General features: G+C 37.0%; 4 protein-coding genes across 20 annotated transcripts in view; 2 read left to right on the top strand and 2 right to left on the bottom strand.

The window, feature by feature from the left end:
- The first annotated feature begins 80 nt into the window (after positions 1-80).
- Ptip (PAX transcription activation domain interacting protein) lies at positions 81-6443 on the top strand. Its single transcript, XM_070663139.1, has 9 exons — positions 81-316; positions 652-836; positions 1016-3309; positions 3541-3985; positions 4142-4326; positions 4406-4647; positions 4864-5133; positions 5249-5453; positions 5628-6443. The coding sequence occupies exons 1-9, from the start codon at positions 221-223 to the stop codon at positions 5693-5695; spliced, it is 3990 nt and encodes a 1329-aa protein (XP_070519240.1). The 5' UTR covers positions 81-220; the 3' UTR covers positions 5696-6443.
- On the bottom strand, positions 6363-15854 carry Mks1 (Meckel syndrome, type 1). 5 transcript variants are annotated; one of them, XM_070663153.1, is made up of 9 exons: positions 15732-15854; positions 15386-15606; positions 14911-15239; positions 13417-13716; positions 12913-13324; positions 10852-11213; positions 10219-10695; positions 9877-10121; positions 8873-9240 (listed from the first exon to the last, which is right to left on the bottom strand). In XM_070663153.1, the coding sequence occupies exons 3-7, from the start codon at positions 14985-14987 to the stop codon at positions 10290-10292; spliced, it is 1557 nt and encodes a 518-aa protein (XP_070519254.1). In that variant the 5' UTR covers positions 14988-15239; positions 15386-15606; positions 15732-15854; the 3' UTR covers positions 8873-9240; positions 9877-10121; positions 10219-10289. The 5 variants fall into 5 exon arrangements, with proteins under 5 accessions (XP_070519252.1, XP_070519250.1, XP_070519251.1 ...); XM_070663151.1 differs by lacking the exons at positions 10852-11213; positions 12913-13324; positions 13417-13716; ... (1 more) ...; positions 15386-15606; positions 15732-15854 and adding an exon at positions 6363-8480 and having other exon boundaries at positions 8699-9114; positions 9203-9240; positions 9877-10284; XM_070663149.1 differs by lacking the exons at positions 10852-11213; positions 12913-13324; positions 13417-13716; ... (1 more) ...; positions 15386-15606; positions 15732-15854 and adding an exon at positions 6363-8480 and having other exon boundaries at positions 8699-9240; positions 9877-10284.
- Rho-4 (rhomboid-4) lies at positions 11463-20088 on the top strand. Of its 7 annotated transcripts, XM_070663159.1 has the most exons (6): positions 11471-11903; positions 17017-17095; positions 17371-17559; positions 17667-17779; positions 17954-18172; positions 18268-20088. In XM_070663159.1, exons 1-6 carry the CDS (start codon positions 11851-11853, stop codon positions 18776-18778), a joined length of 1164 nt encoding a protein of 387 aa, XP_070519260.1. In that variant the 5' UTR covers positions 11471-11850; the 3' UTR covers positions 18779-20088. The 7 variants fall into 7 exon arrangements, with proteins under 7 accessions (XP_070519255.1, XP_070519260.1, XP_070519262.1 ...); XM_070663154.1 differs by having other exon boundaries at positions 11463-11903; positions 17667-18172; XM_070663161.1 differs by lacking the exon at positions 11471-11903 and adding an exon at positions 15865-15949 and having other exon boundaries at positions 17667-18172.
- A 222-nt stretch (positions 20089-20310) lies between these two features.
- Smr (nuclear receptor corepressor smrter) overlaps positions 20311-25762 on the bottom strand; it is a 73066-nt gene continuing 67614 nt past the window's right edge. For all 7 annotated transcript variants that reach the window (XM_070663125.1, XM_070663124.1, XM_070663126.1 and 4 more), the window contains one exon: positions 20311-25629. In XM_070663125.1, the coding sequence (XP_070519226.1) occupies positions 24888-25629 (742 nt within the window). In that variant the 3' untranslated portion in view covers positions 20311-24887. The remainder of the gene's footprint in view (positions 25630-25762) is intronic.

Raw genomic sequence — 25762 nt, 5'->3', positions numbered from 1 at the left:
AACGCGCCATTGGCGAGCTGCGAAACGCGACGTGCGGGTCGTAGCGTAGCGCCACGCAAAACTCGCGACATAACCTGCAATCGTAATAATAACAGAAGCGTCGCGACAGATTTTTGTCATTAAATATCGCGGAGTCATATCTCGGAGTGCGGGTTCGCGCGGTGCGCGTCGATATTGCGATGTTGAGAACATAAGCATACCGTGGAGGAATACCGGCAAAATGGGCGACATACGCGCTGGCCTCGAAGATCTGAAGCTCGACGGTGCTCTGTTTGCCAGCGTTAAATACTACGTCAGCGGTGAGGGCGACCCGAAGGTACGTGACAATACTCATTTATTTCCCGCGTTTTTCTCGTGCGGATAATCCGACATTTGTGAAATTCACCGCTGTCACTACTGACTGGATTATGTTTTCGACGGCTACAATGCTCTTTTCTTTTTTCCGCTGTAAAACCAACATATTTTAATCGTCAACAAAGGTTACAATTTAGATTGGAACCATTTTACATAAATGTCTTACGATTGGATTATTTCTTTCTCATGCAACAATTTTTTTTATATTTAAGTTGACAATGTTCTGTCTTATTTTTAATTTATGTGTGTCTAAAGTTAGATATTATTATTTATTAACTGCAGACAATACTTTTGCAGATTTTGAATTTGTTGCAAGAAGGTGGGGCTGAAAGATCTAATTATTTTAGTGATTATGTTACACATCTGATAGCAGGCAATGAGGCATTAGAAAATGACATCTCTGAAGCAAAGGATCTGTATGAGATACCAGCAGTTACACAGAATTGGATTCTATGTTCTGTTAAAAGCAACAAGCTTCTGCCGTATCCTTTTTAAAAAATTAGATAATTGTTAACATAATTTTTAAAAGAAAAAAAATGCAAAAAATGTATTAAAATAAAAAGCTTATGGTAAAAAATATTTTTAAATTGATAATGATCATGATCATTAAATATATAATCAAATCTATAACATGTACATTTCCTTAAATTTGTTTAAATAGAACAAAATATTTCTCACCAGAAGAGAATCAATTATTTTCAAACATATGTGTCTGTCTATCTCAAGTAAGTCGGGCAGATAGCAAGTCTCTGTGGGCAATGATAACATTTCAAGGTGGCAAGTGCCAGTTACACTTGGATAGATATTGCACGCATTTAGTCGCGGGCAAAGCGAGTGGTGTAAAGTATGAAGCTGCTACACGATATCATATATCTATTGTAACTCCTGACTGGATAACAGAATGTTGTAAAAAAGGTACTCTTATTAGCGAAGTGGAGTACCATCCTCGATTATTAGTGTCTCCAAATAGCTCGACGGCCATGATTACTGGATTCATGGATGAAGACACAGGTAACAATATTGCACAAGAAGAACAAGATAAGACCAAGGCCATGTTAGAGAAACTCAAACAACGTATGCCATGGAATCAGCCAAGTCCACCAGTGTCTTCGAGCGTCTCACATTGCATTGGTATAACTAGTGCATCTACAATTCCTTATTCGGCTAACGGACAGAGTACCGTAAACATACAGTCGCAACAACTTCTTCCGCGATCAGTTTCCTCGACCAGTTTAAGCACTTCCACAGTTACTCCATCAGTTTCTGATCAGGATGTAAATCAAACAAATTGGCTTCCACAGACATCTCAGCAAAATAACATTTCTCAGCCGATAAAAACGGCACAGTCACAAATACAACAGCAAGAGGTATCTCAACAACAGCAGCAAATAAATATGCAACATCAATTAATACAACAACAGCAATTAACATCGCAACAGCAATTAACTCAGCATCAACAACAATTACAACAGCCACCATACAATCAACAACTTTTAAACCAGCAGCAATCGTCTCAAATTCAACAACCGATTATGCCTCAACAGCAGCAACAGCCAATAAATTCGCAATTACCTCAGCATCAACTGAACACACAACTATTAACGCCTCAACAAAAACAATTAAATCAACATCAAATTATTCCACAACAACAATTGCAGACACAGCAGTCACATTTAACGCAACAACAGCAGATAGTAATGCAGCAAGCGCAGCAGCAGCTACCTTCTCAACAACAAATAGCAGGACAGCATCAATTAACTCAACAACAAACTTCACCGCAACAACTCACTCCTGAACAGAGACAACTTATTTTATTGCAACAGCAGCAGCAGCAGAAAATACAACAGATTTCACAGCAACTTCAACAATCTGCACAACAGAATTCTCAGTTTGTCATAAGAGAAGGTCAATTACAACAACAGCCACAAAATCAGCAATTAATCGGGCCAAATCAACAAGGATTTATCGTTCAACGAGATTCACAATGGCAGCAACAGCAGTATCATTTGCAGCTGCAAAGGCAACAACAGATTGGTCCTCAAAGAACTGGAGGACAGTGGAATCAACAACCACCTCAGCCTCCTCGGCAATTAATACATTTAGATGCGCAAACACATCAACAATTGCAGCAAATGGATCCGCAACAGAGAGCTCAATTTATTCAGAAGATTCAAAAGCAACGGAACATGTTAGTGCAGAGGCAGCTGCAAAATCGCCAGGGACAACAAGGCTCTCACATTGCTGTTATAAGAAGCCCCGGTAAACCAGTACAGGCAGGAAATTTACAGTGGGTTCAACAAGCTCGACCACAGATGATGGGGCCGCAGCTTGCACAAACTCCAGGACAAAAACCTGTACATCCTGGAGTACAACCACCAGCATTAACTCCAATAAACTCTTCCAATCAAGTCATTGTGTCAGCCAGTCAGGCTGTTCAAGGACCACAAGTGTCACAAACAGGTCAACCATTCCAACAGGCACAGTTGACGCCACAACAGTTGGCGCAATTGCAGTTACAAAAGCAACAACAGATGGTTAGATTACAGCAATTACAACATCTACAACAGCAGCAGCAGCAGCAACAGCAGCAGCAACAACAAGGCGCGCAACAAGAACCGCCATTAACGTCCCTACCGAATAACGCGCAAATTCCACCAGATCAACAACTTGTTGTAAATGCTAAAACAAAAACTGCGCTAGCAAATATGTTGACAAATAGATTGCAAGGCGGTGCTGCTGAAGGTAGTGCAGCTGGCCAATTGAGATTGATGACTGCGCAACACCGTCCTCCACCTCCACCTACACAAGATCCACAGTTCTTAGCTGCTTATCAGAGAAGAACTCTGGGGAATATAACAAATGGTGCGCCATCAGGAGCACCTATAAAAATGCAATATGCTCCAGTTATACCGCAACCTAAAGCTCAGTTTTACGGTCACAATCCAAATTTGAAATGTACGTTATTTTTATTATTATTATATTATTAATGTATTAGAACATTATTAATGAAAAGATAATATTTTATATATATATATATATATATATATATATATATATATATATATATAATATATATATATAATATAGGTAACATAATGATTTAAGAAGTTATTTTACAAATACATCTAGTATTGTAATATCATATATTATCATTTATCAATAATAAAATAATATATCTATTTTCAGTGCCACCAGATCTGTTTCTATTAGGATGTATTTTCGTCATTGTCGAATATGATGTGCAACGTCCTAGTGAAGTTTCAGTTTGGAAACAAGTCATTGAAAGACATGGTGGCGAAGTAGAGACGCAATATTGTACTCGTGCAACACATGTGCTAGCTATTACTCAGAAACATCCAACTGTAGTGCAAGCATTGCGCGAGGGAAAACGTTGCGTCAGTGCACATTGGCTTTCTGATGTTGTCAGTAAACAGCAAGTACTCCCACCTTGGAATGTTCTTCACTTTCCAACGCCATTTGGCTTACTTGAGCTTCCATGTGGCAAGCAAATTATATCGTTTTCCGGATTTGAGGGAGAAGAACGAGCAAAAGTCAAATATATGTTAGAGGCTTTAGGTGCAAAATACACAAATTACTTCTCCAGGCACAATACTCTTCTTGTTTGTAGAAGGTAATAAATGCATTTCTTTGACTGTTTTAATCTTATATCTTAAATATACTACTTATAAAATTTTTTGTTTTATGTATTTTATGGTGTTTTTTTGTTTCTATTTGATTACTTGATATTCTTTTAATTTTTATATAATTGTTTGTAAATAATCTTTAGGCCAGATGGACAGAAATATAAAAAAGCACGTGAGTGGCAAACAAGCGTAGTAAATGCACAATGGTTGACAGATTTACTCTGCGGGCAGATGAATGCTTTGCATCAACTTGAGGGTCCAAAGTATCAACAGTTTAGTCTGAGTAATCCTTTCAGACTAGATTATTCACTAGTGCCTCACCTCATGGGTATAACGCTTATTTATTAGATTATCATAAAGAAATTACAATAAATTACTATGAAATTTTACAAATTTTCTGATTCCAGCTGCTTGGAAATTGCCAATAAATATTACACAAGAGTCGTACGATAAAGTAAAACAAGTTGGTCAGGGTCCAAATTCAATCAGAAAATACAAAAAACCACGCTTGGATGGTCCACTGTTAAATAAAGATCCACATCTTCTGGGTTTGGATGAACCAATTGTTATTAGCAATCCTGATCCTCCACCTCCTGAGAAACAACCAAAAATACTATTTTCTGGTATAAACCCTAAAAATCATGCAAAGGTATTAAATAAATACTATCTATTCTACTTTTTAAGATATTTAATATAAAAAAAAACATCTTTTTTTTGCAATTAATATTTTATTTACTATTTATTTCATTTTATATATTTTGTTGCTAATCGCGATTATGGAATTCTACTGATTACAATGTTAAATATATTACTACTGTTTCTCTTTACTGTTAAAACTTTCTTAACAGAGTTATGTAATTTTTAGAGAATTCGAGAATTGGGTGGCGCTTTGGCTTCTAGCTGGCGAGATGCTACTCATCTCATAATGTCGGCACCATTACGAACGGTAAAATTGTTATGTTGTTTATCACGATGTAAATTTATTGTTAGCCTTCAGTGGTTGCTTGAATGTTCTGCAAAAAACACTTTTGTGGATGAAAGTCCATACATGCTTGGCGACCCGGAATTCGAGAAAAACTTTAATTGCAATATCGAAAAAATATTAGCGAATCCCAATCGGGGAACGGTACTTAAGGTAACGGATTATATATCTTTATATAGATAAATTTTTATATTGTACAATAAATACACATTATTATAAATACAAATAACGAATTTATTTGTAATATTTTATATTTTTGTTCATGCAGGGTAAAATATTTTATGTTACACCGAGTGTAATACCATCTCCTTCAGCGATTGCGGAAATAATAGAAAGTGCGGGGGGTACAATGGAGAAAACGCGTAGATCAATCGCTCAAATACAAGAGATAAATGCTGGAAAATTAAGTTATTTTATCGTCACTCATGACAATGACCTCCATCTTCTTTCTGATGTCTTACGTGCAAATATCAGTAAGTAATTATATTATATTTTAATTTAATTGTTACCTCATTCTCTTTACAGAAAAATAATTGATTAATAAAGATTTAAAAAAAGTACAGTAGATATTATTGACTTTATAGAAAACATTATATAGTAATATTATACCGTACAGCACGTAATTATTCCCATTTAATATTTCACAGATGTGTACAGTGCAGAAATCGTATTAGGCGCAGTTGCACGACAATATTTTCAACCTGATGCGAGTTAAGTCTGATATGTGGTTATACTTTGCTATATTTTTATCCCTGTTATGGGCCTATCCATTCTTTAGTGATTTATTTTTAAAACGGAAATTTTTGCTTACTTTCTGCAATGGGACAATAAAGAACATAATTTTATCATATAAAAAGAAATTTTTATACATTTTTACATTTATGCTATTTCCTTTTAATTGCGAAAAATTAACTATCTTTGAAACGCTTCATCAATGTATCTTTTCTGTCACAAGGAGGTCAGGAAAGATAACTTCGCTTTTATAACTTTATTCATTTTCCCATTAAAGATTTCTGTTTTGACAAAGAACACGATTTGTTAGAAACTGATCAATCTATTTTCAAAAAGTTGATCAGTTTAAACTTTATTTTTAAATAAAGTTAAATATTTTAAGTTTAATAATTTTATCAAATATGCAGTTTTGCGTAGAAATAATCTTTTTATTTCTTTAAAAAGGAAAAAAAAATTAACAAAACGACGGGAATCTTTAATTAATATTAATAAATGTAAACTTTCTAATATTAATAAACGAGCGATATAATATACGGAATCTATAACATGTATGTGATATACGTATCCAGTTAAATAGATAATAAAATTAAAAATTTTAGTGACGTGTAATTTTTTAAAACTTCAATAGCTCGTCTGTTGGAGAATACAAATTCTGGATAATAAAGAATAAATTTATTTATATACAAATTGATTTGTATCGAATTGGCACAATAAAGTTCACATACATATAATATGTTTGGAAAGCATTACCTTAATGACTAATTAATATTTTTTTCGATCAGCTAAAAGTCGTATTATTTCATATAGTGAATAGATACTTGCCAGTGAAGCAATTGTTCATATTTTACACTTTAAGATTCTGTTAAATAGTAATTTTCCCTTGTGTTTTCAATATTATTTTTAACGTTTCTTTTTCATTAATGTAATATACTATAGTTTTGTCATTTATAAATAATTAAAGGATTACAATATTTAACAATTTGTATTTTTTAAATTAATAATTGTTCGAAAAACTTAATTAATATTTGTTATATGTCTAGAGAAAGATATTGACAGAATGATCAAATATGTGGTTTAGTTAATCATAGAACAAAATCATTGACAGAGCAAATGAAACAAAAATCATTGTATTAACTAGAAATTTTATACGATAAAGTACCAGCACCATAGCCTTCGTAAGACACATTGTCAATGAACTGCTTGGCCAGACGTCGTAAATTATTGTCGATACTGTCGGTACGTTCTATCACTTGCAACAAGTGCGCTAGTAATCTACCTCTAGTAGGATGGGCGTTTAAATCAATTTGCCCTATCTTCATCTCTAAGTTGCTTTGCGACAAAAAATTTTCCAAACTTCTGTATTCGTTCGTGTAAGTGTCTAAATTCATTAAAGCCTGAAAAAGATCTTTCACATCGACGTTATTAATTGTCATCTCTCTATTAATTTCTACTTGAGTGGAGTGAGCCGAGTATGTTTCTAATTGACTCAAGCACTTCTTCTGTTCTTCGTTAAATCTGTTATCGAATATGGTTATTAATTCAACAATATTCATAATCAAGACGCTGTTAGACGGAATAAAATTTGAAGCTAGCAAAGCCTTTAGCGTTTTTATTGTGGCACTAATCGGTCCGCTAACATTCTCCGAAGACGCAAAAGCGAGAGCTTCCAGCCAGATTTCCGGTTTGACTGTTCGGTCCAAAGCCACATCCATAAAAAGTCTTTGAATCTTGACGGAAGTCTCTCTTCTGGCCATCGCAGAGAGGACCGGCGCGGTCATAATTGAGTTTCTTAAAAATTTCCAGCGTTTGCGATTAGTTCGCAGAATCAACTCACCGTAAACGCTGTCTAGAATTTTTGATATTTCGCCCTGATGAGTCTGTTGACGTCTAAGTTGACCAACATAAGCCAATAACAGATCTTTCCAAGACGCATACTCAAAGGGAAAGAATTGTTCGATAATATCCGACACATTTGTATTTTGCTGAATCATGGAAAGAAGCGCGATACCGTCTTTCGAGCTAAAAGTTATCCTGTCTCGACATATTAGCGAAGTGTAATTCGGAGCGTTGTTTTCAAAGAATAAATTACCGAACTCTGCAGATCCTCGACACTGTGAGGGTCTTCGCAGAAACGGTAGCAACACATTGAAGGCTATTAGCGTGTTATTTTGCAGGGTTAGACTCGACAAGGTGTTGACGACTAACTTGTATGGGTCAGAAGATGTTTTGAAGCCAGTCAATTCATGTTTGCTATGCGATTTTAGATGCTCGACGAGAAGCACAATCGATTCTCTCGCTTCCGTCGTCGCGTCTGGTATCCGCAGATTTGTTAACATGTATGCAATCAAATCAGAACGAGGAAGAAGGATCTTATCGTGAATCAATGCTGCCGTCTCGCCGATAATCTTCGGCCAAGGTCCTTTCATGTCCTTCACTGATGCCTGATAAGTCAACGGTGAAGTCGCTCTTTTCAATTCTTTCAAGGAAATCTTCTCCAACGGATCGACTTTTGGTGAACCAAGGATGGGTTTATAAATTTCGTCGACGTCCAAAAAACCTTCCGATAGGGAACGGCGTAAAAAAGATATCGCCGGCAAAAGATAATCCGGCAAATGTTCTTCCATCGATTTAAGAATACTGTTTATCTGCTCCCCAATAGGCGCGTATTCTAAGGAAGGTAAAATATCGAGACAGTCGAGTAGTGAACCGCCTGTTTTCAAGTAATCCTCGATTATCTTTATAGACTGCTGCATCTCGTAACTCTGTATCTGTGAAATTAAAAAAAAATTAATGAAAAGTCTACTACTACGCTCAAGTCCAAGTACTTATATTAGATTGAAATTATCGAAATGTACTGTAAAATCATTTATTAATTATTTCGATTAGATGAAATTTATACATGTATTTAAATATATCTTTTATGTCACAGTACCTTTTCAGGGTTTTTATGTAAAAAAAAGTCTGTTATTCGAAGAATGAAACTTACCGGTAACTTGTGAAGAACTTTTCCAAGATTGTGCTTTAGTCGTGTCGCTGTTTTTAATTTCACCATCAATTTATTTTCCAAAGATGAAGGATATTTACCGGCATTGTCGAACGCTTTGCCCGAATTCGCGAGAAGAAATCCGAATAAGTGGATCAGTATACCGTAATAAAGCCACATATTCTCTGTATTGAGAGCTGATTGAATTGTATTATCGACAGCGTCTAGTACAAGGTATATGTATACGTATATAATGTAATGTTAAGATCCATGTATACGTGAGCGATCGTAAATAACCTTTATCAAAAGCGTGTAAGTGCGTACGTTGATAACGCGAATTAAATTCCCGCGATCGAAATATAAAGATTCGTGATTGCGGATGTGAGCAGCATTAATCCGTGACTGTCACGAAGCGATTTCTGTAATTTTAAACGTTACTTTCTTTTATCATTCTTGCTTTATTATCACTTAGATTATATTTCTAAAAAAAAATCAATTTATATGTACAAAATAAAGGTGCTCTTCGACGTGAAAGAATAGAAAACCTGGAAAAAAAAAACTTTGAAAACAAGTCAACTCTAAATTGCATTGCAAATTGTTATTATTCGCAATAATTGATTTTATAAAGCCGCGTATTGAGTGGACTTTTCCTGTCATCAACAATTCCGAATTGTGTGATATTGCGCGTATTACTTGAAAAACGTTTATTCAAGTTTGAATGACAGAAAATCACGTTTATCAATTGATTTAATATTCGCCAATCCTATTTTCGATGTGTAATGACTCTGACAAATCCATTCGTCACAGAGATATGTAAAAAAAATATTGTTAATACTGTAATTGGGATCTGACTGTACGACATCGTAATTAATTGATGTTTATGAGAGAAAAAGTCCTTTTTAAATTAAAATTTTATGTGAACAGCAATGTAAGATTTTTTTTTCTTCGTAAATTTTTATCGCTCTAAAATAAACTCGAATTTCTTCCATAACAATTTTTTTTATTCATAGAAATTTTTGTGTGTTGGTAAATTTTTATTTTTAATAATGTAAATCTCTCTAATAAAATAACAGAAATAAAAGATATAGAAATTATAATGCAATTATACTTTATTAAATTTAGGACTCTTTCTCTTCTTCTAATATTGATGGAAGTTTCTTTAGTCTTTGTCATATTCTTACAACTCGCCGATGTTGCCGAGAAGCGGATCTGCGATAACTGCCGGCGACAGACAGTGTATAGCTCTGGCCTTTTCTTCTATCCGACGGCAGCCGAAGTGCTGGCTTCACACGGACGAGCCTCTGCATGAGCACGCGTGGAAGCCGCGATTCCGAGTTGGGCTCTCTGGTACATACATGCGTATCGTGGATGCGCGAAAAGCCTCGTTGTGTTCCGAAACTTATTGGAAAAAGTTGCCCAAATTCACCTTTTAAATTAAAGAAATTAAGTTTCTTGTTTTTCTAAAAAAGGTCTGTAATATTAAAAAAAATAGTTAAAATTTATTAGAAATTATATACACATACATATACTAATTAAAGTTAGCTTGTCGTTTAACTTGTCAATCAGTCTTTTTAATTATTCGGATAATTTATATCTAAGAATTCATTGCTTTTATATGTATCATACGTTCTTTAGCGGCTTTAAATTGTTCCAAAACATTTTCAACGTTATTCATAAGCGTGTCGGTGTTCATTTCATCAGAGTCGTTTCTTTGATAATTCGAACGCTTCATATGTGTTCTATTTTGAAGGACTGTGTTCATATAAATTTTAATATTTCCACTCGGTACAATTTTCAAGTTTGACTTGTCTAATTTTTTGCCTTCGTGGCCTATTGGAATACCGCAGTATGTTATATCTTCGAGTTCGTAAGAACCACCAACGAAAAATCTTCTCAATGTGTCGATAATACTTCCTTTCGCACGCCACATAGGAATTGTAAATTCATGTCTACCAGGTGTCATTGGTATTGGCAGTGCTGCATATCCTTCTATTCGATACCTAAATTAAACCAAGTGAATTCTGTGTATTTCAATATTGCCAACAATTTAGAAAAAAGTATATAAAAATATATATGAAATGTACGATAAAATTGTTTGACTAAACAAAGTTTTAAATTCAACTTGAAGACAAAAAACATTCTACAAGCATAATTACCTGGTCCAACTATCTAAAGATGCGGCGGAGAATAATAAACGAGGCCAGAATGACGATGCATCGCCGTTCGATTGTGGAAATCCATTTGATGGATAATGCAAGGATATATCCATGCAGTAACTAAAATGCGCCGTTTTATTTTGTAAAAGGCATTTCTGAGTTCGGCCGAACAACCTTTCTTTCTGTTTTGTACTCCAATGCGGCGGCAAATCGATGAAATACGTAACAAATAATCCGTCGTAAGAAAATCCATGAGCTGACGCAATGTCCAAAGCTATGAATAACGTAGACAAATTTGCTGGTGGCAATTGCAGCTCCTTGTATAGCTCTACTTCTTTATGAGCGTGCTGCTGTTGTACTTCCTGCAAAAAAAAAAAAAAAATTTATGTTAATATTTCATCAAGTTAATAATTTACAACGTTAATATCCGAATAATCGATTTACTTAAATTATAAGACAGCGCGGAATAGAGTTTCCTAATCTCCACCACTTTGCAGCGAAGTGCAATGATAAAGCGCGAGCTCCTACTACCGTGAGATAGTGTGCGAAAGCCGCTTCTATGTTCGCAGATATATTCCTGCCTCGCTGTGCATGTATAAACTGTATATACACACGTATAGGCTGATAGCGCTACAGCCTCATGGATGAGAGCGTTCAAGAAGACAGTCGGAGAACCATAGGATTCAGTCGATCGTAGGAAGTGCGGTGATCAACTTGGGCTCTCGGCGGGCACGTGCGCGCTTTCACAAAGAAACGCAACGCGTCTACTGTAATCATCATTAATAGATGCCGATTAGCACGAGTTCGGACTCGCTGGGTGTTCTACCATGCCCGAAAGTATGACGAGGAAATCGATAGGCCGCAAGATCATTGGGTGTGTCTTCTCGAACGATCGGAAGAGGGAAAGAACACTGGTGAACTGACGGATTTTCCGCAAGGATGTCGTAATTCGCGCCGAGTATTGGAGACAGTTGCAGTGTACATAACGATACGGCGATCATGTTCTATCATCAGCGAGCGATGCGTCAAATCTCGGAGATCTCCTACGTGGGGTAAGTGCACATCCGTTTTTTTTTTTTATCCTCTTTTCCTAAATATCTGACAGAGATTTTTGATAACGCACTCGCACAACGTAAAACGTTCTTCTGATATCTCGAATAATGTACTCCTGATTGCCGTATCGCGACGAATTGTACGGCAGACGGCAATCAAACTTGCACCGAAAGTGGTCGGATAAATGCATAAATCAAGTTGCTTCTCATCGCGCTCATCCAACTTGATAAACATTCAATAAACGATGTCGCCCGGTGCTCCACGTGTCGCGTCACGCTTGTCCATACTTGACCGGATGTTACCGCACAATTGAGAACTGTTTCTACTAACAATAAAATCAATCACTAGTCGAGGTTTTCAAAAGAAACAAATTACACGCTCGTTATATAATGTAATGTAGATATAAATAACTCCTTATAATGAATAATATTCGTTTAACATTATCACAATTAATCTATTGCAATTGCAACATTTTCAATGTAATTAGAAACTGGACATTCTATTAGACGTTATGAAAATAGTTTCTGATAAGAAGTGTCATTGTTGCGAGAAAATAATTATGTGCACTATGCTCCTTTGATTGTAATGCGTTTTTCGCAAAGTAACGATGACAAACATTTTACACGTATATAAAACTAATATGAAAATTTGTTAGTCTCAAAGAATCTTTTTGCATCTCTTATTTTCGATCCTCGATTATTAACATAGCACAATATAATAACATTATGAATTACTAGTCATAAATAATAATTACGTTATATATGTGGTGAAGAAAAAAAAAGAAGAACGAGAAACGGAGAGCGAGAGAAAAAAAAAAAACGAATGAGTCAGAGCGGAAAAAATGATCGGATATTAGCGTAACTGTATTACGGGGCAAGTAAACGGACATCACTTGGGAATGTCGAGATTGGTCTTTCCACGAAAAGACCGTCTTTTGATCGGTGCGCGCGTGGTGACGTGAACATTTGGTATGTAGATTGTACGCGTCGTAAATAGCCGCATACTTACACGCCGCGCGTTTTCGCGGTGCTCTTGCAATTCCAGCGGCGTCCGGCCCTCAGAAACGTGCTCGATTCGGTAATTAAACCTGACGCCGTAGCCGTTGGTGACGTTGTAGTGCTGCTCTTCATCCGGCGTGAAATCAGGGTTGATTATCAATAATTTCCGCGCTTTGTCATATGTTACCGTGCAGAGCAACGTCTCCGAGTCTATCGAGCCGACAACGGTCACAGAATCATCCTTGCGCGAAAGATCAGCCATCACGTACATCGTGGAACGTTCGGTGTAAAGATAATGGTTCGATCGGACAGTGGTATCCGTGGTCTTGTTGTCTACCACATTTTTGTTATATCGCTCTCGGAAAGACTTTCGATTACGCACGGCTGGTAACGCGGTCTCATTCTTCATGGATAAATATGATCTGTAAATGAGAATAATATTCAGAATTAAAAAGAAAAAAAAAAATCGAATAAAAAATATCTATGATAGTTAGAAATTAAATTCGATTCTTGCCTATAAGGTGCCGTTAAGAGATCGTCGTTGGCATAATAGGAGTCGTTTTCCGTATACGAGTACAAACGTGCGCCCTGCAGCTCCTCTTCGCGTATGCGACGATAATATTCCCGTTGACAATCAGTCAGACAATTTTTCTCGTCTCCATAGAAATCAATCTCGAACGGGCCAAACACCTTATCTTGCCAGCTAAAAATACGATTCTCCTCCTCCAAGAAATTCGAGTCTCTGGTCTCGCCGCCCTTGGATTCCTCAGCTAGTAACTCGGACAGCGGGGACCTCTCTTGCACGACTCGCACTCTGAAACAACAAATAAATGCTGACGAAATGAAATCTGGTATAATTCAGAAAAGGTGGTCCGCGGCCAGATGCCCAAGATTCGTTCTTCGATTCTGCGGGAGCGAGAAATTCAATTTGTATTCTTGCTATTCCATCTTCACTATTCCCGTCCGGTGATTACGAATTAATTATGAGAACTGAGTTAAAAGCCTGTAAATAGCTTTACGTAATTCTTACACAAAGGACTTTAAAAAATTCTTTCAACATGTAAAAAAACATAATGACAAAAATACCAGTATCCTGGTTGTATTGAATTGCTAAAGAATATTTTTCTATCCTCTCATACTTTTTTTAATCACATTATTACATTCCAGTAAACATAATAATACTCAATAATGTAATTTTACTAAAAGTTTGAGGATTTTTCATTGTTTTTAAGTTAATGATACTTAAAATGTTTCTGGAAAACGACTAATTTATTCGTGAAAAACGTAGGGACCTTATCTCGAAGCAAACGATGTAATCACTGACACAAATGTTAAATGGTGATGCATGAAGGAAAGGTGGCCAGCATATATGAGGATTGGTTACATAATATTTCGACGTCGGAGGTTTATATTATCACGTTCTCTCAGTCTCAACCTTCAAATCTTCGGTCAATTTTCACATGATTGGGATTACGAGATATTCATAAAAATAATCGTTTAACAAAAAATTAATTTTACACAATAATTATTAAATTATTTTCCTTCAGCTTTTTGATTTCACAGTAGTATAAAATTTACTAATTTTTAAAATATATTTTAGTTATGTAAAATAGCATAGCTCGTTTTAATGGATAAATGATAAGCATTTGCTTTTTAATCGATTACATAAATCTATTCTCAGATGCAAGCTTAATGGATTTATATGATAAACAGTCAGTAACACAGCCGCTTTCCAGCCTGTGGAATTCTCTTGTTAATTTAACGCTGGAAGAAGTACTATTCATATTGCAGAAAATTTTTCAGGTTCAATCGTTTAACTTTTTATACTCAACTTTCAATTAAAGCTTTAATTTAATTAAAAATCCTAATCGAGCGATAAATATATACGTCAAACGAAAGACAAGAAGATGCAATACGATGCATAACTTTTTTCACGTGGCTAAATATGTTACTCGGTTATTACGGCTTTTCGATTTACGTCACGCGCATTTAAATTCAGAAGACACACCTTATTTTCAAGTTACGTATCGGTTCGTTCACTCTGTAGCACGCCGCTACCTTCATTCTCTCTTTCCTGCACGCCATTCCTTGAAGCACGGTGTTACGTCCCGGGACCGATTTGATTGTTATTACAAAAACAGAATCGGCAGCTGCGGAACTGCTAAATCAGCTGCAGTAGCTGTCAATGATCTCGAGATGCTCGGGTGGTTCGTTTGTTGTTTCGTGAGCGTCGCTAGGCAACCTCGCCGCCGGTATGGCATCGTCATCGCGAAATTCGAGACGCGCGGCGTCGTATTCGAAGTTTGCTCGTCACCAGCGTTCAGCCGTCACCGCACTCTTCATCGTCGCGAAAAAAACAAAAAGATATACTCGTTAGTTGACTCGGAAAAAATATCATTGTTAACATGAAAAATGCATTTCCGTTTAAACTCGCATTTACATGAACAATAGACAATCGTGACAGACATATTTCTCCTATGTACCTCGCGCGTGCAAAGAGAGTCTCTCTATCTCTCTCTCTCTCTCTATTTCTTTTAATAGCTTCATTAGCAAGTTTCCAATGAGTCAGAACGATACATCGACGTACACCTTGATGAACGACCGTTGTCGCGGCCTCTCCGTGATTAGACACATTCCCCGACGGGCGTTCTCAAACGTGCGTCGCATCGCGAAAACCTTGAATTGTCTACCGTATATCCTGCATCTACAAAAAGAAAGACATACACAAATGATTAAAATAAAGCAAAAAAAAAAAAAAAAAAAATCTCTTTCTATTGTGTATGTATGTATGTAGTATATATTCCGCTTGGTACATAACACGGTACTCACTACTAAAAAAAGAACGCCGGGGTTGGTCTGATTAAAAAAAAGAAGCCGATCGACTATCGTTTATCCCATCCTGTACATACGTGTGCCCGATTCAAGGGAACGGAAGTAAAGGGGAAGTCAGGGTGCAGTCGGAACTCGGTTGAGGAAAGGAGAAAGCCGTCCGTGGAGGAGAGGTTCCTGGATTCGGTATCCCCCGGGGAGTCGAAGGCTCTGCGAAAGTACATTAACGTGAATATTAAAGTAGACCGGTTAACCTCGCGGTGGGCTCTTCAAGCGTCCGATTCTCGCCCAGTTTTCGCGTGTCGTTCTCCCGCGTCGCCGCGGCAAGAAGTCTCGGCCGTACGGAAGCTGTACCGTTAACTTTCTCCCGCTCGGTCTCCGGTGACACCTGTCTGCTTGCGAGAAGTCGGGCGTGGAAAAGTCCGATCGCGAGGAAGGAGAGCGGCGGTCGCGAAAGGTCAGTGGCGCGTCCCTCTTCCCTCCAAGGTTTTCCCAAGCCGTCATCACGAGGTGAGCTCGCGGGCTTTTCCCGCCGTCCCTCGCAGGTCGTTCGCAGCCCAAGCTTTGAAGGTTAGGGTACGTATGCTGTGTGCATCGCGCGCGTAAAAAAAAATTCGGCGACAGGCGACGCGCGCTGATCGCGGACTCCGGCGGCGGGCAACAACAGGTGGAACCATGAAGACAGCGTGTTTTACAACGCTCGTGACGTCACGCTGTGACAGGACGCCACGCGGGAGCGTCGCGCCGCGGTGTCCCTATCGATACGCGGTCATACCACGTATCTAGAGATAAGAGGAAAAATGTGTCATCGTTGAAAGAGTTATCAGGCTCGTTCGATACGCAAGGGAACGATGTCACGGGCGGCGCAGGTGCGCGGTGAGTGAAGGTATTACCTGGCGACCTGTCGCTCGCGCCTTCCGCAGAGTAGTTCCAAATATCGGACGAGACGTGTCACGTCTTCTCTTGTGAGAACGAGCGAGCCACTTCGAGCTACGTCTTCCGTGCCCAGCTTGCCAGGTAAAACCTGTTACCCGCGTTCGTTCCGTTCGGTCGTTACACAATTATCAGTAACATCCTCCAGTTGCAACGAGCCGGGCCTCCTCGGTGCTCTCCCTGAGATCTCTTGTCATTAGCAAGCGTTAACAGTCCAAGAGACGCAAGTTTGGCGGTCCCTGGATGAGTGAGAGATCTACTACCGTTCTAGCTTCAATATCTGCAAATAAAATTTACTAAGTTTTAGTAAGGCATAAAAAATATTTTTAACCCCTATCTATTTATTTTGCAGAGGTTTCAAATTAATAAGGATGTCGACTAGTCGAGAGGGGGAGACTGCAGTGACCATTCCACTGCAGTACAATGAAGCTGTAAGTAATATTTTATATTTCTTTACAAATGACTCATGGGTAACTTTTAACAGACTTAAGTGTATGACTCATATTAAAGAAAACTATAAGTGTATTATTTATATATATGTAACCTCTATTGCTATATCTATTTAGATGTTTACTGTGCCGTTGCTTTTCTTTTTTTTATATCGTTATTTTGTGAAAAGATGCAAGCCTGTTCATTATTATATAAAAAAAAGACGTTTTATACTTATGCTCAAATAATATTAATTTAATTTTTATTTATTTTACAGCATTGGAAAGCTATTTTTGAAAAGTATGATCTCGATGGGGATGGAAAAATATCGCTACAAGAACTAAAAGCAATGATACGTGGTCCAGAATTTTCGAAAGATATCCCTGCTGGGGTAGTCCGCACAATAATGCATAAGGCAGATTTGGATGCCTCTGGCTATTTAGAATACCCTGAATTTATAGCGATGGTAAGTCAGAAATTCTCAATTTATCGCAAATTAATCATTACTTATTAATTTTATTATATACATATTTTTTTTTTTATATTATTAGTGATATGTCAGTCTTTTTACAGATCCATAGAAAGGACATGCAGGGTATATTTGGACACATCGTGCAACGATACGTCCACTCTATGATACCTCAACGACCAAGCCGCGCGTTAAGGCAAACTTCTGTAGGCTCGAGGTATTATCCCCAGCGACAAATCAGTATTGTAATGCACGCACCACCTTCTCCTCCTCCCTCGAGTTTTGGTGATTCTCCCCAGGCTGCTATGATTAGTAAAAGATGCCGTTCTGCACGTTTTAACAGTCTACAGCAACAAACAAGTACAATAACGGAATCTTCTCTCTACTCTAGCGACTATCCAGATGGGCTGTACGAAGAAGAGTACAGTTGTCGACCGCCGGCTGTAGCAATGATAATCATATCGATAATAGAAATCATTTTATTCATGTATGATGTGATTAAGCACAAATCTCTTTCTGTAGAAGGACCAGCGGCTACATTATTTATTTATAATCCGCACAAGAGGTACCAAGCCTGGCGGTATCTAACGTATATGTTCGTGCATGTCGGGTATGTAAAATAATGCTATTTTTATCGTCCCTACATTGCTGTATTACGAATCATTGAATGTATATTCTAATAATTCTTTAATTTTATTTATTCAGAGTCTTCCATTTGGTCGTTAATCTACTGGTGCAAATTATGTTGGGTATACCACTAGAGATGGTTCACAAATGGTGGCGAGTATTAATGATATACATAGCCGGAGTGCTAGCCGGTTCCCTCGGTACATCCGTTTCAGATCCGACGGTTTATTTGGCCGGTGCGTCGGGTGGAGTCTATGCATTGATCACCGCTCACGTAGCGACTATCATAATGAACTGGTCGCAAATGGAATTTGCTGTACTACAGCTGTTAGTATTTCTCGTTATCACGAGTGTTGACGTCGGCCAAGCTGTATACAATCGTTACGTGCTCGACACCAACGATCAGATCGGCTACGTGGCTCATTTGGCTGGCGCTATAGCCGGTCTTCTGGTAGGCATAAATATCCTTCGAAATCTTGAGGTACAAACTTGGGAGAAAGTTGTCTGGTGGGCAAGCATGTTTACTTATACAGGTCTTATGACTGCGGCTATTTTATGGAACATATTGTACCCCTCGTATTACGAATGACATTCGAATCGGTACATTTATCTCATTCGAATTATTTAACCACATACACACGTGCATTAACCGAGACAAACGTATTATTGCTAAAAGAGAAATAACTTGCCTTAAAATTATAGGTATATGCATAAATTTGCTATATATTTTTATATGCTAAATGATATAAAGTACTTGTCTACTATTTTAAGATCGAACAAAATAGCTTATATTTTCATATAAACTTTATCGCGAAAAAATAGAACTAGCGTTTGTAATAAGAATATATTAAATAATTTGAACGTAGTATTTTTCAAGTATGATTTCGAAAGCAAATAGTAGAACGACAGATTCTGTGATACTTTTGCTACATGTATTAAATGTATGCAATTATTTGCAAGATTTGACAAACTGAAATGACAATATTGAAGTTTTATGCGCGGAATATTAATATTTTTATTTTAGATCTATTGCATCATTCATTAATTGAAAGTGTAAAAAAAACTACCTCCATCGATATGCTCTATTGCGCACATAAAATATTTCCTATTTCATAAAAATATTGCAATAATTATATTCATATATACATATAAAATTATATTATTATAAACGAACATAGTATTATACTCACAGATATAAAATAGTACACGAGCATTTTTTTAGAAACGTTATTTATTTTATGTTAAATTTATGAATAATATACCTGAGCATACAGATTTTTTTTCACGTACCTGATTTGCATGGATATATTAATATATTACACAATTATTATCTCGAATGCGTAACGTGAAAGGTAAAACAAGTGGTTAGCTTTGTGTTCAAAATAATGGTAATTAAATATTTTAATGTATCTCTATTTCGACAAATGATATATCTGTGAATGACTTGTTCTGAAAAATGTTAACTATAGTGTCGATCTTTAGTTGGATGTGAGAAAAATTGCAGAACCAATTATTGATAATAGCTCCACTTTAGACAGTAGTACGAGAGTAACTTTAGAAAGATTTTAAGATTTTTATATCATATTTGTTTAACGTCCAATATTTTATATCTACTTCACATCTATAAATGCAATGCGTATGTTTCCTACGTACAGGTGCCTTGAATGTACTCCTCATTGTACAATATCATAATGTATAGAAATAATATAAATTTTGACCGCGAAGGGACGAGTGTGCTTTTTTTTTTTTATGTGAGATAGATATACTTAGGTTTATATATTTTATAATAACGATTTCAACGAAGTCTTTGTTACTTGTTGAGCGAAGCGACGAGAATGTCTACAATGTATGTATGTTTTGTATACGCTTTGTATAAAATAAAGCGAATGAAAAAGTAAATTAATTTAAGATAACTATCGCTTTAACAGCGCAGCGGTATATGTTGCATTTCGGGATCAAGTATCGTTCGGGAACGATACGTCACGAAATCAAAAGGCGAAAGCGAGAAGATACTCCTTATTATAACGGAGGTGATTTTTATTTCAACAAAAATAACAATTTACATTGAACTGTTTTGATAATAATATTATCGTGTATGCTACATCTGTAGTTTTACTGTAGGCGTGGTATGCTCTCGCTCGCTATAATTAATTTTTTTTTTTTTTTTAGTTACTTTGTTTTGTAATTAGTCGCATTAACAGAGCGTGTTTTTCGTGGATAATAATCACGTTTCATAGATAGTTTTCTTCGCCTCGTCTCTCGTCGTCTCTCCCCTTTTCTTTTTTTCATCTTTATTTTATTATTTTTTTTTTTTTTGTTTTAATCTTTTTTTTACTCTAGCTTGACAATTCTGCGATCGCGCCATATGCGTTTATTCACTTCGTTAATATTAATATTATTATATTATTATGATACAACAATCGGTAGGGAGCTGTGTGTACCTCGGCGTTATCATATCACTATGTACAGGCTTATCTTTCGCGTAACATCGTTACGACGCAGGGATCGAACGATAGACACACCGAACAAATTAGTCGATCATCTTTTCGCGACGTGTTACAAATGAGTCCTAGGTACATATACACGCGACGTTTATGCCCCCAACGTCGCTTAAATCTCTAATATAGATACTCGGTAGTTGCAGCGATTAAAATTCGCTTTCGTCTTTTCTTTTCCGCGAAGAACGCGTCTTTCATTCTCGCGAAAGAGACGTCCGACGGGTGTTTCATCTCCTATTCTTCTTACCCATTCTATTATAGCACTGCATTGTATCTGAAACTGTTACACGCGGACGATTTCTCTCGAAAACACAAACGCAATTAAAAACTTGGCGGCAATAATCATTTAAATTATTTTTTCACCGTCCGATCATTTGATAACGAGGATGAACACTAATTTATTACGATATCACAAACTTAATGATGCAAGAAACGATTTCGATAACTTGGACACTTCAGCAATGTATAATTTATTTTTTTTTTTTGTTAAATAAAATTAAAGAATATTTTAATTAATCCATTTAATAAAAAAGAGGAAGTATTAGATTATTAATCGAGTTATTCTTGTCGCAGAATCGACGAAACGTTTATTAAGAAACAGGAAAATTATCACTGAATAATCGACCCCGCGCGAAAGACCCGACACCCCGAAGATCTCTTTAAATACGTCCCGACGAAAGGGAGTTGGTGTGTTTTCGCTAAAAATATCACGCATTATATGTACACGCCGCCGATTTCCCTTTTTCCTCAACAGAGCAAGGATTCAATTCACAACTATCCTCTGTTCGTATGTAGGTATATATGTTCGTATGTGTTTCTTTTTTTTTGCGCTTAATATGCGTACACGCAGAGCCCGTCCCTTACACGCGCGTGTCCGAAGATGTTCCTGAGGTCAAGGCGTTCCTCGAGAGCGCGAAGATCTTGTCCAGAGTGGTGCGAGTCTCCTCGGCGATTCCCGAACGAATATCAATTTATTCGAATCTATCGTGAACGAGATATGAAATGTGAACAGATAAGTGGATACATATGAGAAAAAAAATGTAACGACAAACATTTGTGAGGTTCTTGAGAAGTTACAGCGAAAACTCTTACGGTACTTCTGTTCTTTAGGCATCTCTTAAGACTACGAGGTGTCTCCTTCTTGGTTGCCGGACTTGGATCTCACACCACTCTTCACGCTTCATCGACGACGATGATCGTTAAATCGCAGGGTTCTGTGTGTCGCTCAGGTACTATACGAGGAGGAACGTGACGCCGATGGTAACCTCTTCTAAGAAGAAGCACGAAGATCGAGTCACGGCTGTCGCGCCGTTGTTCGCAAAATGTTGTTCATACCTCGGGCTAACTAGATTAATTTGCTTCGGTATGTGTGTCTGTATACGTGTACCTGTTATGTATTACATTTATCTATACGATATACATATCCATTTTCACTTATACTCTGGAAGCATTTGACGATTTTTTTTTATCAGGACCTCAACAATTATATTTTGTACAATGAAGAATCCTTGGAGGTTAGCGGCCTTTGCGACAGGATGCAGGGATTCCGTGAGGTTCGCCGATTCTTTTCATCTCGTTAAATGTCATATTAAAATTAGAAAATCAACTGTAGACTATGTAAAAAAATCGACCGCAAAGTTTTGGACATTACACGTTTGGTATATAATTAAAGAGGATGTATGAAAAGCTTGACGATGAAATTCTCAATAAAACAATATCTTTGAATCGTAATTAAATAATACTAATAAATTTTCTATAAAGTGTTTTATAAGATGTAACACATTTCTGTTGTTCTACGTGAAGAATGAAAAGAATCGACGAGCGATACGTAATAACCTGTTCTCGTCTAGACGCTTGTTATGGAAGGTGATAAAAAAAAGAAAATTATAATTAGAAATAAGAAATTAATTAGTGAATACTTAGGGGGCCGAGGATACACTCGCTGTATCGCAGATGCAAAGAAGTGAAAACACAAATGAGTCAGAGCTAATCGTCTAATCTTGACATGTGAATGAAGGCAGTCGTTTTTATACAGCGAATCTTTAGTCTTGATATCTCAGTCATCCAAAACATGGAAACATACATATATAATCGAGGCGCAATCTGGCAGAAGCAAATGACTCACAACGCAGCGATTGAATGAAGTAACTCTCGCGGTTGACGTTTGTAGGATTCATCAGGTGTCACATCAGCGAAGAAACAAGGCGCAGATCGCAAAAGAGTTGAAGCTACAAATATAAAATTAGGCTGTATAAAAGTATGCATGTTTTTACGTGTATGTGTCGCGTGTGTATGTGCGTTGTGTATGTGATAGAGCTTACACATTCTCTCTTTCTTTCTCTCGGATTTGTTTGAAACAAATAAATCTACATCCAATTTCGCTTCGCGAATGATAATTCCATCAATTTAATCGCCTGCTTATTTGTTTTGCCGTCGTTTATTAATAAGTAGAGTTTGGGAGAAAGTTTCTCTCTTTTTTTTTTTTTCTTTTTTTTCTCCTAAAATCAGTTCGTGGCTGTTTAAATTCCTAAATGCTGGCTACGTCGACTTTATCACTAAACCTAGTCTTCTTATACAATAGTGTGTACGGATTATCTAGCCATATTACTTGCTCAACTTAGAAATTAATATATATACTATATACTATGTACAATACACTTTGTGTTACAATATTTTTCCTCGTTTTCTCAAACCCATTTCATCAAGATGAGAACAATTGTCGAAAGTTGATTCTCGTTGCCAAAATATCTCAATTAGTCATTTCGTATTTACTCACACATGCCAGAATACGTTTTCTTAGACGTACCTTATCGCGCTTTTTTTTCTTTTTCTCTCTCTTTCTTGCTCTCTACCTTCAGTTCGAACTACGGGCTATGTTTTGCACTGGTATGTAACACAGTCGAACCTATTAATCCCAGATACATCACAGACTCATTCCAAATAAAAACACGCACGCCCTCATTAGCGTTGTATATTATTATCGCTTAACGATTACATATATTTTTTTTTTTTCATTTATGTACAAAAGAAGCGTCTGTATTGTGAACATGGGATATACATATATAGACCTAGATGTTTCACAGATCGAATGCTTGCGCGTATACCGACGTCTTTTTGCGGACTATAATCAAGCCCAAGTCAACGTAAAAAATAATAATTCACCTCGATCAAACGACTAAAGCTTCGTACACTCGGTATATATTAGTACATATACGAAATAGAATGGATATACATATATATCGAGTGTCGATTTCGGTTTATTTCCCTTGCGAAATGAAACACTAACATACACATATACATATGCGAGTATCGAAAAACCTAAAAAGTGAAAAATATGTATATGTATATAGGCGAGTATAGTTATTTAACAATTATGTAACGATTTATTCTTGAAACTATCGCGTTCATAAAATTTTGCTAAACTAAAATCCGAACCTGTATGTACAATTAACTCGCGAGATTTTATTTAAAAAAAAAAAAAAAAAGAGCCCATTAAAATCGCGGCGGTCAAATGTAATAGGTTTTTTTTTTTTTTTTCACGTTGACGTGTACATACATATACATGTATTTTATACAGATAACTTTAATGTCCATATCGGCATTAAATATAAATTATACATCGCAAATAACTAATTATTAGATAAAACTATTCGTCACTACATGTTTAACTGAAAGCCAGCGCAACACCGTGAGAAGGTAAATAAAATCAAGTATTCGTGAATGTTTTTACCTCTCTTTGCGTAACGCGGGAATGATGTTTGACTAAAATACAATGAGTTACAAAGAGTTCATAAAACAACAATATGTGTGGGACTTCATTTAAAACGTCATACTTTTCCACTTACCCTCGCCGGAGATCGCAAATTTTCATATTTCTATAATACATATATTCATATATATATATACATACACGTATAAATATATATGTATATACATACATATTTATATATACATATATTTGCATATATATGCATATATAAAAAGAAGTCTCTTAAATTAGATTAGGATTTGGCGACCGACAAGAACGCAGTGTGGCTTCTGATTGCCCGTAAAGCGTTGATAAATCGTCCAATCTGCAAGTATGCTAAAAAGACGTATTCCACAGCATTCTTCTAAATTTGTATAGTCGTGCATCGACAAGCTAGCGTATGTCAGTTTAGCGTAAAAATTGTTACAACGCTGAGCAGTTATAGAGGACTATCAATCCTCATCCGAGAGCGGTTCATATTGCGAAGAGAGCAACGGCGCTGGCTCGGCTTGCATCTGTTCCGACTTCGGTACAGTGGCAGATGTGGCTGTGGCGGGTGGCGGGGCCGGCGGTGGTCCCGTGTGTACTCCTAACGCACTGAATGGATAAAACGTAGTGGTGGCTGCAGGCGCAGGCGGGGGCGGTGGTTGTTCACGTGTAGTCTGATTTGGTCCACCCGCATCGTCGACCACCATCTCATTATTTCCGCTATTGCCACCGGTACCGCTACCGCTTCCGCTACCACCACCACTCGATGGGCTTCTCTCTACGCTTCCCGTACTAGCCCCTTTTTCATCCTTCTCGGATACAACGACGGAATTACCGCTTCCATTTCTATCGGGACCCGCACCACCGTCGCTGCCGCCACCGCCAGCTTTATCGTCCTCAGTGCGCATCACCTCCACAATCTTGTTTTTCACGTAATCGAACGGCGATATCTGATGCGGCTTGTTGGAGGGAGTTCCGGAAGTGGATGTGGCAGTGCTCGATTCATAAAACCGACGTCCGTAATGATTAGTAGTTGCCTCTGGCGGCGAAACCGGCTCGACCGAATGATATTGCTGCTTTCCCGATGACTGATGCTGCTGCTGCGTTTGTTGTGCAACGCGTATTATTTGACGTTCATCTCCAGTCTTCACCGAATCCGGCTCATTAATTTTTCGTCTTTTCCATTGATCTTCAGAAATTTGGTATCTATTATTTAGAAAATATAAAACTTTCATTATTCACGACACAAGTTCGCTAATTTTGTGATTAAAAAAATAATTCAAATTTTATTTTTTCAGGTATTTAAATTAAATATTAAATTTATATTAAATATTAAATT

This window comes from Cardiocondyla obscurior, linkage group LG11 (genome assembly GCF_019399895.1).
Source record: "Cardiocondyla obscurior isolate alpha-2009 linkage group LG11, Cobs3.1, whole genome shotgun sequence".
NCBI lineage: Eukaryota > Metazoa > Arthropoda > Insecta > Hymenoptera > Formicidae > Cardiocondyla > Cardiocondyla obscurior.
The sequence above is the reverse complement of the archived record's forward strand: the minus strand, read 5'-3'. Positions and strand labels throughout refer to the sequence as shown.